Source organism: Trichoderma atroviride, chromosome 5 (assembly GCF_020647795.1).
Source record: "Trichoderma atroviride chromosome 5, complete sequence".
Classification (NCBI taxonomy): domain Eukaryota; kingdom Fungi; phylum Ascomycota; class Sordariomycetes; order Hypocreales; family Hypocreaceae; genus Trichoderma; species Trichoderma atroviride.
The window spans coordinates 816,788-831,837 of record NC_089404.1 but is presented as its reverse complement, the minus strand read 5'-3'; the positions used below and the strand labels follow the sequence as shown (position 1 = coordinate 831,837).

At 46.9% G+C, this 15,050-nt stretch overlaps 5 protein-coding genes across 5 annotated transcripts; 1 reads left to right on the top strand and 4 right to left on the bottom strand.

Annotated features, from left to right (window-relative positions):
• Nucleotides 1-230: 230 nt before the first annotated feature.
• TrAtP1_009461 (uncharacterized protein) lies at nt 231-1,865 on the bottom strand (the record flags this gene model as incomplete). Its single annotated transcript, XM_066114301.1, has 1 exon — nt 231-1,865. One exon carries the CDS (start codon nt 1,863-1,865, stop codon nt 231-233), a length of 1,635 nt encoding a protein of 544 aa, XP_065970395.1.
• An 811-nt stretch (nt 1,866-2,676) lies between these two features.
• TrAtP1_009460 (uncharacterized protein) lies at nt 2,677-4,774 on the bottom strand (the record flags this gene model as incomplete). Its single annotated transcript, XM_066114300.1, has 4 exons — nt 2,677-2,710; nt 2,762-3,670; nt 3,737-4,442; nt 4,495-4,774. The coding sequence occupies 4 exons, from the start codon at nt 4,772-4,774 to the stop codon at nt 2,677-2,679; spliced, it is 1,929 nt and encodes a 642-aa protein (XP_065970394.1).
• Nucleotides 4,775-5,513: 739 nt separating this feature from the next.
• Nucleotides 5,514-8,596, top strand: TrAtP1_009459 (uncharacterized protein; the record flags this gene model as incomplete). Its single annotated transcript, XM_066114299.1, has 3 exons — nt 5,514-6,310; nt 6,370-7,377; nt 7,462-8,596. 3 exons carry the CDS (start codon nt 5,514-5,516, stop codon nt 8,594-8,596), a joined length of 2,940 nt encoding a protein of 979 aa, XP_065970393.1.
• A 169-nt stretch (nt 8,597-8,765) lies between these two features.
• TrAtP1_009458 (uncharacterized protein) lies at nt 8,766-9,664 on the bottom strand (the record flags this gene model as incomplete). The annotated part of the gene is made up of 2 exons (XM_066114298.1): nt 8,766-9,100; nt 9,157-9,664. 2 exons carry the CDS (start codon nt 9,662-9,664, stop codon nt 8,766-8,768), a joined length of 843 nt encoding a protein of 280 aa, XP_065970392.1.
• Nucleotides 9,665-10,356: 692 nt separating this feature from the next.
• On the bottom strand, nt 10,357-13,238 carry TrAtP1_009457 (uncharacterized protein). The gene has a single exon (XM_066114297.1). It carries the CDS (start codon nt 12,751-12,753, stop codon nt 10,546-10,548), a length of 2,208 nt encoding a protein of 735 aa, XP_065970391.1. The 5' UTR covers nt 12,754-13,238; the 3' UTR covers nt 10,357-10,545.
• Between the last annotated feature and the right edge of the window lie 1,812 nt (nt 13,239-15,050).

Here is a 15,050-nt window from a genome sequence, read left to right as displayed (position 1 = left end):
ACTACTTAATTATAAACTCCCAATTGTCCACAATGTCAAGACATGTCATGGCTTGTAATTTATAGCCTGACACTGCAAGCTTGGCGCATCCGGCTTTGCAATGCACGGGAGACGATTGCTGTAAACGGTCCGGCCAGTACATATGCATTGTCGGCTGCTGTTGCTCGCAGATCGCTAAAGGCGAAGTATGAACTAGCATCCAATATGAATTTGTAGGAGACACAACTAATCTATTCGCTCCACCGCCTTACCGCCGCCATAGACGAAACGGTATAAGGATGCTCTTGGCCAAGAATGTTCTGGCGACCATCGGAACACAACTTCATCAACCCCATAGCCTCTTCGTGTTGGCCTTGGCTTCTCCGCATATGAGCAAGGTTATTAATGCTGGTCAGAGTGTGAGGGTGGTTATTCCCAAACTTGACCTTGCACATATCCACCACCAATGTTTGCAACTCTACAGCCTTTTCATCTTTCCCTTGTTCGTAAAATATCAGGGCCAAGTTGTTCATGCTAGCCATGGTGTTGGGATGGCTCGGGCCCAACTTGGTCCTTCGAAGTTCCACTACCTGCACCTGCAGCTCTTCGGCATCCCCCGGTCGATTTTGGGCTGTGAATATTGATGCAAGGCAGTTCATGCTTGTTAGTGTGTCTGGATGTTCCACCCCGAATTTTATGCCGCGAACTTTCACTGCCTTGGCCTGAAGCTCTTCAGCTTTCTGCAGCTCGCCCCGGATCCTATACATTGACGCCAGGTTACTCATGTTGGTCAACGTTTGCGGATGGCCTTCTCCAAGCTCTATTTTGCAGCTCTCTAGTACCACTTCTTGAAGCGCTGTAGCTTCAACGTATCGGCCTTGCGCCTTATATGTGGATGCTAGATTGGCCAGAGTCGCTAGAGCACTGGGGCCAACCTTGTTGATTTCTGCCCTTTGATATCTGACTTCGGTGAGAAGTTTTTCTGCTGCTTTCCATCGTCCCTGGATTCTATATATCGACGCCAAGTTATTCATACTGGTTAGTGTGTTGGAGCGAGCTCTTTCCACTTTCGCTTCCATTATCTTGAATGCATCTGTTACTTGGGCGAATAGCCTTTCGGCCTCGTCATATAGTCCCTGGTCCATCAGTATTAGCGCGGTCAATGACGAATTTTCCAATCTTCTCATGTCTCCTCCTCCTTGTCCACCTTCCTTGTCCATCCCTTGTCTGACGTCTGATACTCTATCGCTCATCTGTTTTGCGGTTTCATAGTCTCCTAGCAGCCGCGCATAGCGCCCTCCGTTATATAGAAGAGTCGCCCAGTCTTCTAAAACATCAACACTTGGGGGATATTGGGCTGCTGTTTGGACGTGAGCAAAAAGCTCTTGGCAGGTGGACCAATTACCCAGTGGGCTGCTTGGGAATTCTGTCGCTAACCGATGAATGAACTGATCGCAGTATGCGCGTTCCTCAGCATCGCTTAGACTCTTCTGAGCTGCGAGTTGTACGAGTCCGTGCATCTCGAATATATCTCTTGTTCTATTCGCCCCAATAAGGTAATGGTTCATGAGTATGTCTATGTCGCCATCAAATGTATCGGTTGAGTCATTGCTTGTGTCGCCGTCATTATCATCCAACTCCAATCGTCCCATTATACTTGGGCTGTTTGCTCGCGGTGTATTACTGCCTCGTATATCAGATACAAGGAGCCACTTGGGAATACCTCGTCGATCAAAAAAACTCATGAGCGACAGAAGATTTGCTGCAGAGGGCCTTTGGGATCGGACAAAGTCAAAGGATGTTTGAAGTGTGTCGAGGATACTCGTTGAATTGCGTCCAACTCCGATGCTATTGGCGTCGAATTGAAGAAGCCGGAACTTTTCCATAGTGTTCTCTTCAAGTTCCTCCAAATATTTGACAAGAGTAATACTTTTTGGCAAATACTTGTCTATATAAAGAGCCGCTTGGGTGATGGCAAGAGGAATGAGACCGAGTCCTTTTACAAGGCGAACCGCCGCATTCATATCCAAAGAAGGTCGAAATTTCGGCCCTGCTATCTTTCTGAAGAGACTGGTAGCTTCTACTACTGGCATTGGTCCAACTTCAATTATGTTCTTTTGATCTCGGTTTATGGCAATAGCCAAGTCTTTGTTGCGTGTCGTGACGATTATTGAGCTATTCGGCCTCAGTGATTTTAGTAAATATAAACTTGTAAGTGGCCGCCTTTTAAATTTCAGCACGTTCGTAATCTCTGAAATCTTGTACAATACACTCGGATCATCGGCGCCGTCGAGGATTAGAATCCATGGGCCATTCTGTTCATCATAAAGCCAGTCGCAAACGAGCTGATACAAGTCGCCCCATGGCAGGTTCTGCGCGGGTAATTTGATATACTCCGCAATCTTTCTGAAGCCTTCTTCAACATCTTCTAGAGTTTCGGCATAAACCCAGAATGCCCAGGTCTCAGGCCATTCCGCTGCAGCTCTATGCGCAAATTCGAGAGCCAGCTGGGATTTACCAATGCCGCCTAAGCCTGTAAGTGTAACACAGCTGGCTGTTTCAGAAGCTTGCTTGGTGATACGACCGAAAAGGTCTTCAGGACAAACAAAATGTTCATTTAGGGGAGGGAGAAGTGAACGGCCTGCTGTTGGAATGTGAAATGATTCTAAAAAATGTTAGTCTCAATATTTCGCCGTGCTAAAGTCGTATGTAGCTTGCTGTACCTGTTGATCTTGAAGTACGTTAATACAGATTCATGATAATGTGATGGATTGCAACTTACTCCTTATTGAGGAAAGCACCGGAGCGAATAACCTCTTGTAGAAAGCTATCCGTCCCTGAAAATTGCTGTGTCTCGTTAATTACGTCTTGCCAATCATCGATATGTTCGCAGTCAGGAATAGTATCCCCTATCAAAGGGTCATCAACCTCCATGCTATCAGCCTCTTCTTCCAACATGTCAACGATAGCGCCTGTCTCTTCTTCAAAACGTTGTTGCGCTGAGCCAGCGCGAGATGAGTCGTGATTAGTACTGCTAGATAAAGACTTTTCGTCTGCTGTTGCATTTAGGACGTCTAGAGACATCATACGTAGTGTGAAGAGCATAATCCCTTGAAGGTGCGCAGCGACGTGTCTTGCGATGGCTTCAATGTTTACTCGCTCTAAATTTTGGGCAGATTGAGTTCCTGTGGACTCTTTCATTTCTCCTTCAGAGCCGACAACGCTATGCTGAACTGGCTGAATTGAGCCAGTCTCCGTTTTGGCACGTTTGTGACTTTCTTCAGGCACTTGATCTTTTGATGAAAGGTCTGGTTGAGCGACTTTGAAGGTGCGTTCTTGCCTATCTTCATCTCTCATTGAAAGGCAGCACAAGGGGCACATGTCCTGTGGCCGCGGGGATCGGAGCTGACTTTGGTGCACAATAACTTGGATTTGAGGTTTTGTAAAAGTTTCATCGTGGAGCTTTGATATGTGTTCTGAGAGATCTTGTGCTCTAGAAAATGTCGTTTCTTTGCTGTTGCATAGTGGGCAAATCCACCATATCGGCAAATGTATTTCTCGATGCCAATTTTGACCATGCGTTTCGAGCATATGGCTAAACCATGCTCTTGAAGTTGCAAATCGGGTTGATTGCCCTTTACACTTCTCAGATATGCAAATAAAGGGCTTGAAGTCTTCATTTAAATGTTTCCTAGACATTGATTGAATCAGTAAGAAGCATCTACAGCGTTGGAATAAGCGAGTAGTTGGATCATACTTCCACTTCTCTCCCTTGAGTTCATCTTTTGAAAGAGTTGCAAAGCACCATTCGCATACCAAGCTTTCTTCAGATGGTTGAGGATAAGCAACTTGACTAACAAGAATAGACCTTGTCTTGCTACCGACAGATCCGCCCCCTTGCCGCGGAAACAGCCGACTAAACTCTCGGCTATCCAGGGATGTTGGCTTGGATTCTCTGGATTTGTGTGACCTGTCTTCTAAATGAGCCATGGAGATTAAGCGAGGTAGTTGCTTATTGGCATCTAATAAGAGAGGAGCTGTTGGCTGAAGAGATGCCCTCCCTGTATTTACCGCTGAGTCGGAAGCCGGATCTTCGCCAATGGTGAATAGCGCTGCTTTAGGTCGAGCTTGGAGTCGCACTTGTCTCGATCGCCGATAATGAAACTTTTCGTACATATCGGTCATTGCTTGAATAAGCTGGTTCAAAAGGGATGCGCTGGCATCGGGGTAGAATGACTTGACTGCTAAGCGCGCAATCTCTTCAAAGGAAGTGGAATCAAAGGTCGTTGTGAATTTGTCAACCTTGGTTGCCTGTCCTGCTTCAGACGATCGCTGTATGGTCCTCCCGAGATGGTTGAGGCGGTCAACAGCTCCTTCAATTCCTCTTAGACTTTCCAAGTTGATGCGGGTTTGTGGTGAAGAGACTTGGTCTAAGTCGGGGATGTCGATATCTTCTTCAAAAACTAAATGCCGTCAGCATCGAATCTGATGCTATGAAACGGATAGGGGACGCACGATGAACCAGATTTCTTTTCATGATATCCAACAAGCGAAGAGCCAGATCCTGGACTTCGACATGGCTGCGGAGTCTGCGGTCGAGGCACATATCTGGCATGGCAAAGACACCTAAAAATGCCGCCCAAGCTGAGAACCGTTGCTGATACTCTCCAACGACTTTCGCGCCATTGAAATCTGATTCATTCTTCAGCCTTAAGATGTGTTCCGAGAAAAGAGTTTCACATTCTGTCGCAAGCTCGAAAATCGGCTCCGCCGTCTCTACATCTGCCACATCCATGGCTTCTGTGCAGCTTGACAAGACGAGCTAGCAAGATGTCAACTCGAAGGTATTTGATCATTTAATAGTGGCATATCCCGGTTGGCGGAGATGGCGCAGCTATGTAAGATTGCTAGGATTAATAGCGGAGACAATCGTGATTTCGATTGCAGGCCCAGGAGTTTCACTGCAGGATACAGTTAATAGTTTAAATATGCTGTTGGCAACTTGCACTCTGCATACAGTCATCCTTAGAGGCTCGAGATGTGCCTAACCCCGCTCTGGTACATTCAACACCTGGGCTGTATCACATGAGATTAATGGCGAAGTGGCCTAATCTGGGATTCGAATTAACCCTGTATTCGTCAACCAGGCACATGTATCATCGCCACACTGGCCAACGCTAGAAACGCCCTCAGCAGGCTTACTAGCTATCTTCTGGATTCTATTCTCGATGCCTTCTTTGAGCTGTGTCTGCATAGACATCTGGCATCTTAGCACTTAGTCGTCGGCCATTTTCGTTTCCAATTTATCACGATTTGGCAACGATTGCATTATTGAAGCATAAGAGCTTCAGTACACTTTACGCGCATCATTTATGGCTACTGCATGTAGCTGACATAAATCGGCTGCAGTCTCGTTTGTGAGCCTTGAGACCCCCGCTTTCATCATTCAGCCGCATCTCGGCGCAGTTGCATTGATATCACAACCACACAGGGTTCATCTGCCTAAACAGCACGGCGACACCTTAAAATACGCGATGCTGCCTACCGAATCTCTCGGATGGATTGGCTTTCAGGCATTGAAAGTCCGGTTGGCGGGCCGACTTGCGGGACTTACGAGGCGTGCAGCCGACGTGGGTCGGCCTACCAAATACCAAAACGACGTGGATCTCTTGGACTGCGACCTTCGCGATATCTTCAAGACGGCTACTTTGGATATTGACCTCTTGAGTGAGGATTTTGCGGATTTAGAGGACAGAGCACAAGACGTTTTGATGTCGCTTAATGATATGGTAAATGAGGATATAATTTACTCTCCAAATGCGTCTACTCACAATGGCTCTCACGATATTACGAAGATAATGAGCATATACCCGAAATTGTCGGCACTGATGCTTTATCTCGATGCATCTGATTACAAGCAGTTTAGCTTAATAGGTGATCCAGGGCCATCTCTATTTATACTACCTCACGGCCGCATTGGAGACCAGATGGTGAGCCAGGTAATGGCTTGGAAGATGTTTCTACAACGAGTAGTAGCCCGATCGGATAAGTCACAAAGCTGGCTTGGAACCTCTACATTGCAGTCCCCAATGCAAATGAGCGTGGTAGAGCCAACAGAACAAAAGCTCAACATGGTTCACAACCCAGTAGGCGTTGTCATGGACGCTATTTTAAAAGAGTTTCAGCAGACACACTGTGGTATAAGCCACGAAGTGAAGCTGAGGGTCTTGGAGGAACTACATACCAGTCCATATCAGCCAAAGCTCGAAATGTTACTATCTTGCTGCCAATCCGAGCGTGATTGGCAAGAGGCTGTATGCGACTCGTTCCAGTAAGTGTCGCTGCGCATGCTGAGTTCTAGGGCTGGGTACTAATTTGACAAAAATATAGACACCCAATAAGCTCAGAACACAAGCATGATATTTGCGTTGCCATCCACAAAACTTGGAAACAGCGAACGAAACTTCGCCTTTTCGTTGATCAGCGGGGGCTATTTGATGTTACCGACGAAGGACCGCCGATATCAACGTATGACCATACAGAAGAAGGGCTCAATTTATTACTCGATAAAAACGCATTTCGGCCTATTAGCCCTGGAGCCTATCTCAGAGGCATTGTCATAGAAAGGTTTGACCATCGAGAAAAGACGGCTTTGGCCCTGGCCCTGGCTAGGTGTTTAATGGTATTTTTCGACAGGAGCCTTGAGCGAGCTTCTTGTAACTGGTCAGCGGAAAACATTTTTTTCATGCGCTCTTCTCAGCCTTATGGAGAGCTTCCACGCTGGCATATTTTGGTAGGGTCACAACCTTCCAGCTTCAATTATCCCAGCTTCCTTCATAGAATTGTTCCTGGAAATCCGGTCTTATTATCCTTTGCAAAATTGTTATTGGAGATTATCAACGGCGAAAAGATACCTCTTGACATTGACTTACAGAATATTAACAAGAATATTGGAAACTGGGCTCAAATGTGTAGCTACGTGGAAGAGGCACGACAGGACGGAAACAGTTTCTACCTCCAAGCTGTGCAGGGGTGTCTATACCTTCATATGCATTTACAAAAAGACGACAACTTACAAAATGTCAATTCATCCGGCGCTGCCATGAGAGAGGTCATTTATGAGCAGATCGTCCGAAACCTCGAGAAAGAACTGAACCCCGATGGACTTAAGCGGAAGCGGCGAGGATCCTTTTCTGAGCGCCCCAATCTGAAGAGATTGCATACAGATGAGCCTCTGGAGTCGACAGATAGACAGTTGAAAGGTCTGAACGAAAGATTTACCAAAAGTGCTCTCGCTATCTTACCATCTCAGAGAGGGATGATTGCTTCTCGAATGGCCCATATTGGCGCAAACGGCGTCTTTGGCCACGATGGCGCAGAAAGACCTTCACAAAACTCGTGAGTATTCTCTATTTTGAACATGAACTCTCCTCAACTTGATATCTTATTACGAAAGAGAAAGAATGCTAATCTAGGACTTAGTCTGCGTTCAATGACTACAACCACAAGCGCAGCAACCGCAGCTCCGCCAAGACGTGAAGACTTCAATGTAGCCGTTATATGCGCTATTGTCACAGAATACAACGCTGTTTGTCAAATATTTGATGAATTTTGGGACGAAGAAGGAGACCAATATGGGAGAGCAGAAGGAGATCTCAACACTTATACCACTGGTCGCATTGGCAAGCACAATGTTGTCCTAGCTCTTCTTCCACACATTGGAAAATCCAATGCTGCTGCCGCCGCCGCTAGTTTTAGGTCGAGCTACACGCACGTGGAGTTGGCGCTCCTTGTAGGCGTCTGCGGAGGCGTGCCTCGAGTTGGAGGATATGAAGAGGACGAGATACTCCTAGGTGATGTTGTGATAAGCAGGGCCGTTGTCCAATATGACTTTGGCAGGAAATATCCTGAAAAGTTTATTCGCAAAAATACCTTTGAAGACAACTTGGGCAAAGCGACAAAGAATATTCAGAGCTTGCTTAAAAACTTTGAGACTGACCGAGGCCTAAGCTTACTTCAGAGCCAGACAGCTCAATTCCTTATGCAGCTACAGAATAAACGAACAGGTAGGAAAAACAGGTTGCTCAACAAGTATCGATATCCCGGGACGGCCAAAGACAGATTATTCAGATCAGATTATCGCCACATGCATCGCGGCTTTCATGGCCACTGCTGCAACATTTGTGACGACAGTTCTGGCGACGTTTGCGAGGACGCTCTAAATGCCACTTGCGAGGAGTTAGGATGTGAAGAGCATTACTTTGTCGAGAGAGAGCGGCTTCAAGAGAAGCAAGAGCTTGAACGAAATAGTTCCGAGGATGCTCAAGCACCATCGATCCATCTCGGCGCCGTTGCTTCGGGCGATACCGTCTTAAAATCGGGAAGAGACCGCGATGAGATTGCGCAAAATGAAGGCGTTATTGCATTTGAGATGGAAGCAGCAGGCATCTGGGGAGAGATCCCCTGTGTCATTGTCAAGGGCGTCTGTGACTACGCAGATTCTCACAAGAATAAGACGTGGCAAGACTTTGCGGCTGCGACGGCGGCGGCTGCTGCGAAGGCTCTTTTACATAGATACCCGAAGACAGAAAAAAGTCAGACATGGGTAGTAGGATGACTGGGCAAATTGATGTATTCAATAAATGTTTTGATTAGTGTAAATGGATATTTGACACAGGTGCTGGACTACTTGAGCCTTCAAACGCACGATTTTCCATTGCAGCTTTCTAATCCATACTATCAGACTTCATGCCCCAGCATATGCCTTGCTATATTCTCGCTGAAAACTACTTTTTGGACGAGTTTTTCATCATTTCCACAGCGGCCTGGCCTCCAATATCCCCAGCGTACACAGCTGCGTCGTTACCCATCGTATTATTGACGAACTTTGAAGTGCCCGTATATGCAGTTGTGTAGCCAGGCTCAAAGCCAATATTGCCAAAGAAGGTTCTCATATTATCTCCAGCAGTATTACCCTGGACAATTGCTCTCGTGTACTCTGCTGTGACGTTCTCACTGCCGGTCGTCTGTGATGTCGATTGCTGTGATGCCGATTGCTGTGAAGCAGAGAGTTTGAATGCTTCGAACTTGGTTGGTTCAAGTGCAATGGTTTCATTTGCGTCTAGTAAAAATATGTTAGGCCCCCAAGTTTATTAGCAGCGATGTTGAATGACTTACTCTTCCCACCAATCTTACCCTCCTTCGTTAAGAAATCCACGAGTACCAGACTTTTCTTGAAGATTGGCTCCACCATTGCATTGGTCTCGTTAAGAACACTGAGTTCAACGAGATGGCCTCCTTTAAGGCCCACCGGAGTTTCCAACACCCGTACAGAGATTTGCTGCAGCGCCTTATCAAGGGGCCCTTGCATGGGCTTCAGCTGCTTTTCGCAACCAAGCTGCTCGAGGCTAACCTGTGAAGATTTCAATGAACTCTTGGGAAGCTTCTCAAAAAGATTTTCACAATCTTGAAGAACTGCAATAGTAGCTTCAAGCTCTGCGCTGAAATCATGGGTTTGCAACCCGCCGATATGCTTAATCGCGTTGAGATAGCTTTTAGCTGTTGAGAGCTGCGTCTTGACTTCATCTAGATCTTTGTGTTCCTTGACATCTTGTCCGATGTTCTGTATCTTATTAAGTTTCTCGAGCGCCTGATCAACTAGTCCGTGGGTTCTGCTTCTGCTCATGGTTACTGTCTCGACACGAGAGCCCTGTAAGTGATCTTAGCATGCTGCATCTATAGCTTCGTAATGGGCATCAACTGGCTCACTGCTCTGGATTTAGAATTCTTCGACGTAAAAATTTTCTTGTACATGCTTTCTCTCTTCTTTTATATCTTTTCCTTCTGTAGGTGCATGGAAAGTTAAATGCAACACTGGCGCCAGTGGAGGTATTTATAAGAGTTTGCCATCTAGCTGTAAGCTGTAAGCCTCATGCTTCAGGCACATTTACATGGATGCTTTCATGCATACAAGCGCGTAAGGATACATCATCATTGGGCAATTACGCGTGTACATAGAATCGGGTATGCTTTGCGCCCGAGGCCATTTTGGCGACCAAAAAGGCGTCCTCGGCCGCCTTGCACTCAATATATATTGGATAGGGCGTCAGTTGTGCATCCACATGAGACTGCGCCTGCATATTTCGCAAGGCTGAGTTTACGCGTGTCGGGTTCTCATTGGATGAACATGACGGCTAAGGTGAGGACGGGTTTTATCCCAAGGGGCTGAATTTACACCCATGATGTGGCATCTAATAAGCCACATGCTTGTAAGGCAAATATGGTGATGGCGCCGTGTCAGCCTAATCGAAGAAGCCCGAAGGCTGCCTTGTTTCTGGGTTTTCTGTTGATGAGGCCTTAGTAAAGGCATATGATAACGTTGATATACGTGCTGTGAAATATATTCAATTGACGAAAGAGTGTATGAAGAGCCTCGTACGGCCGAGCTGCGACTAAGGAAAACTGTGTACATGTAAATTTACAAAGTATCAATGCCGAACCGCCATGTTTTAGAATACGACAATTTGTCTTCCACTCCCGTTGTCCAACCAATCTGCTTTGTGAACTTTATTCAGCCTCATCGCCGTTGCGGCGCAGTTCTTCCTTGAAGTCCCTGCGAAATCCCCGCACATCTTCTCGCGCTTTTGTACTAAGTCCGCGCGCCTTGCCTTTCAAATCTACAAAGACTGCACCAAATGCGCGCTTCTCACTGCTCTCTACCTCGGGCGTTGATCCTCGAGATCGGGTCAAGTACTCTTTGACTGTGTTTTTGGCCGTTACGAAATGTTTCAGCTTTCTTGCGACTTTTGTTCCTGTCGACAGTCGAGTCTTTCCGCTTGTCTGCGTTGATAATGAGACAAGGCTCCCATTGGCATCCTGAGTCTCGAAAAATATGTCTTTGGTACTAGGACGAGGTGTATCGGGTGGTGTGAGCGGAGCCACGGATATAGATTCACATAACACAAGAGTCGACTTGGTTGCTTTATTGCCTTCAGGGTTCTTGTGCATCAGCTCGCCCATCTTGTCTATGGAAAAGTCGCACATCTGTTTTACCACGCGGCTGTATGCCTCTGGTGATAATTTGTATTCTCCATCTTGTAGAGTATATGCGGGCATCTGGACAAAATGTTCAACCTGCATGACTGTTTGACGTACAGTTTCTGCTTGAGCAGAAAACCATTCTGTATGCCCTCCTTTGCACTTCTCGCATGTCAAAACGCGAATATTGGCATGCTGAAGAATAACTCGAGCAAGTTTTTCAGCGTGGGGAGCACCAGCGAACCTTTGAGTCTCGTAAACGACTCTTGTGTTGACTCCATAGCAGTTGTTAGGTTGTTTTAGCGTCTCTTCTGCGCTTTCGCTTGACCATCCAATTTTGAATAGAGAAGTGTTGTCGTTATCCTCAAAGATGTACACAACACCTTCACTCATCTCATTGGCGGTTGGATGACTGCTGATGACTTGGAATACCCGCGAGTGATCTCTTAGCGAGCCATTGCGCTGTAGTCTAATAATGCCAAGCTCGTCAACAGCGGGTTTTCTGGCTGGATCATTCTGTTCCGTTGCCGCTGTATCATGGACGCTCGAGGTTAAAGTCAGATCTGGCATCTGCCCGGCAGAATCCGCTTTGGGAACAGCTTTTCTCGTAATGTTGTATTTCACGGCCTCTTTCTCAGGAGCTTCTTCAAGGTCATCTTCTTCCTCGACTTTCTGATTTGCAATAGTTTCTTTCTTGATATCCACAGAAGTAGCCTCATTGCTAATGACAACTTCTTTTTTAATATCAGCTTCTTCAACAACATCGCCTCTATCAACTCCTTTGCCTTTGGATGTGACTTCTTTCTCTGCATTCTCAAGGAAAGCGGCCAACGTTTTTTCGAAGGCAGTATCTTTCTTCTTAAGGAAGGCAGTCAAGCTTGTGACGATGGCAGTCAATTTTTCAACACTGGCGGATATACTGTCGGTTGCATCTTCTTGTGTAATGATTTCTTCAATGGTATCCATTTCCACGTCTGCAATAGACTTGTTGCTTGGTGAAGGCGAATTGTCTGCATTGGCTCTAACCCTTGCGACATTATCAGCGGTCCAGTCAGCTCCATCTTCTTCCGCGATATCATCGATCTCCATCCCTGAAACAAGTCCATTGCGTGGAGGAGTATTGGGAAGGGAGCTGAGGAACGTCGATCCATTACTGGTGACAGAGCGAGTCTCCAGAATGCTGTCGTCGAAAGAATCGCCACCGTCGGATGTTGCGCTGGCTGCCGAAGGAACAAATGTTGTAGGAATAGTCGGCAGCTGCTGGAGGGCTGCCGCTGTGAGAGGCTGTATGACTGTCGTAGTTGTTGGTTGTATAGCCGATGGAGGAGTTGAGGGGCGGGCTGGTGGTGCCACAGTTCGAGCGGGCGTGTATCGTTGTCGAGCATTGGATCTGGCTGCGATCCGCTCCTTTTTCCAACGCTCGAAAGCTGCCAGAGCCGGCCAGCGATGCCATCTCTTGCAATGCGAATAGGTGATGAAAGTCTCTAGTTTATTATAGAAGCTGTCCGTGTCAGGGCACTCTGTCATGCCCCGGAACTCAAACATCAAGTCGTGACTGTGATGTCGCTCATATTGCGTGCAGGGAGGATTCCGGCAACGGCCTCCATCTTTCCTCATGGCTCGGCATGTGGAAAAGTCCGACTCTTCTGGATTGGGGCACACGTCGGTGTATCGCTGGATATCAGCCAATACTTTGAACACGGGATTCTGGGGCTCGCTTTCGGTTCCGAAAGCCATTCTGAACCGAGGGGGTTTTTTTTTTTTTTTTTTAATTGATTGATTGCGACTCTGCTGTTTTCCTGGCAATCTTCTTCTTGGTCACTCGGACTCATTTCCCGCTGCAGATAGTAGATATAGACAGAGACAAGGACAAGAGCAAAGGCCATGAACTATGCATGGGAGGGAGGGTGAGGCTGTGAAGCCAGAGGGGCGCGTAGCGAAACAGCGAATATGCATGTTGGTTGTGGTGTTCTGCAGCAGGATCACGAGCCCTGTCCTGCATGGGCAGAATTGTGCTCGGTAGGCTGTTTTCTGCAGCTCCTTATTTCCAAGAGCTGAAAGCGGAATAGATCCTGTCGAGCGATGCGGAGGTCCCGTATTGCAAGTTACGGCCCCCAATCTCCAATCTCAGTGCTGGAGGAAGAATCCAAGTCCGGTTGCCTCTCAGACAGCTATTCCGACGCCCCTGTAGCAATACTGCTGCAAAACCAGTGTCTCCAGTTCGTGCCTGGGGTCATCTTTTCCAGAAGCAGCTCAGCCTTCTTTCAGCTGGTGCGGAGGTCGGCCGAACCATGGATACTGCCATAAGCGATCTAACTCTTATCCCCGTTGTTCCCCTTCGTTTAGCGTCGATCATGGACATGGTGTTTGGGACGTCTGTTAACAAAAGCCTAGATCTCGCACTATTGCTTCATTTGCTAGGAGCACGCATACTCGGATACTGTACGGCTCAGCGCTGTTACCCACTAACATACCATTCTATTGCATTGTTTCAAGCCTTAAACCAACGCCAATGTTTCGCAAAACTCCAAATCTCAAAGGGCTGTGCCTAATCTCTTATCTTAGACTGCTTCTGGTGAACCCAAGAGCTCCCGTAGCTTGCGGCTCAGAGATGGCGCCACTTGCATTCAGCTCCCAGGATGGCGCAATACTGCCCTCGAAAGCCACAACGCCGACCAACAACGACGACCATGTTCTGTTACAGAAGCTGGTTTTCCAGGGGTTATTGAGACGTTGTTGGTCCTTCGTCCACGCAAAATGCAGCACGCTACTGCATGTCAGCCTCGTCTCAGAAGTGTAGTAGTATAACCAGGGCGGCTTTTCCGCAACCTCCATTTGTCCGGGCATCTTAAAGAGACCGGGCGTTATCAGACGCTATTTTCAACACCTCGGGACCGACCAGCTCTACCCGCAGCTACTAAAACATGTCCACTCCCACGTTGTGTTACTAGTTTCAGGCCACTTTTGAGCGGCCCGGCGCTAAACAAGACCGGCCGCTGGGTAACAGACCGTCGAGCGGGAACAAGAGACCCATGTAGAATATCGACCCGGGGAAGAGGTTTCTAGTCGCTTAGAAGTGATGTCGCAGGCATCCAGCTTCTATGCGATTGCGAGTTAGTGTCTGCGGGGGGAAACTATGTTGTTGGTCGGCCCCTGTCACAGTGTGGCTGTGCTGGGGAAATGCTGCAAGTCTTTTCGTCATGAAGCTTCTATATTGAAGAATCCCGAGTAATCTTCATGTGATCCCTTACCATATTGGCTCCATAATGGGAGCCTTTTAATTAAACAGAACCTAGCTATTGTAGTATTCTGTGCCGTTTCTTGCCTACATGCTGCATTGCATTATAGGGAGAAGTTACCACTCAGATGGGACAATGTCCCTAGACCTCGAAACCTTCTCAATGGGCTTAGATCATTTGCTATTTATTACCCTCAAATGCCAATAATACTTCTTGCTTATAAGAGAGTACTGTAGATATCTATTTCTCATAGACTGGCGAAGGCGATGTATAACTGGAAGCTGTCGTGTTACTAGATTGTGCAATGGTACTTTGTCTAGCCTTGGCTTGGACTCTGCCAGATGTTGGAGCCGGGGAACTTTTGAAGCTCTATGTTAACAAACGTAGTAGTTCTTCTTACATTGCTTGGTTGTTATAGCTATAGTGCACTTGATATATAGGATATCTGCTATGGAAAATTGTGTCATCAGTTGGCCGAATTGAACAAACCTGGTCTGCTCATGAAGTTGGCCGATATCAATCAACTTGTACAGGCCGCATAGAAATTACCTGGGTATCATATAGCAATTATGGACTATGGCTGTAACATAATTTAAAAGTAACTGATCACATTATTCCAGCTAGTCCCCAACCTGGATTTATGAGTAGGCTGCGGTGATCCAAATATGGATTAGCCATGGCAGACAGGACGGAGTTGCCGCCCTGTGTAATTATAGCAATGATTTACCTCACATATGGTTCTTTGAACTGAGCTTCCTAATTCGATTAGCCTTAGAAAGTCCCATGTATAATATG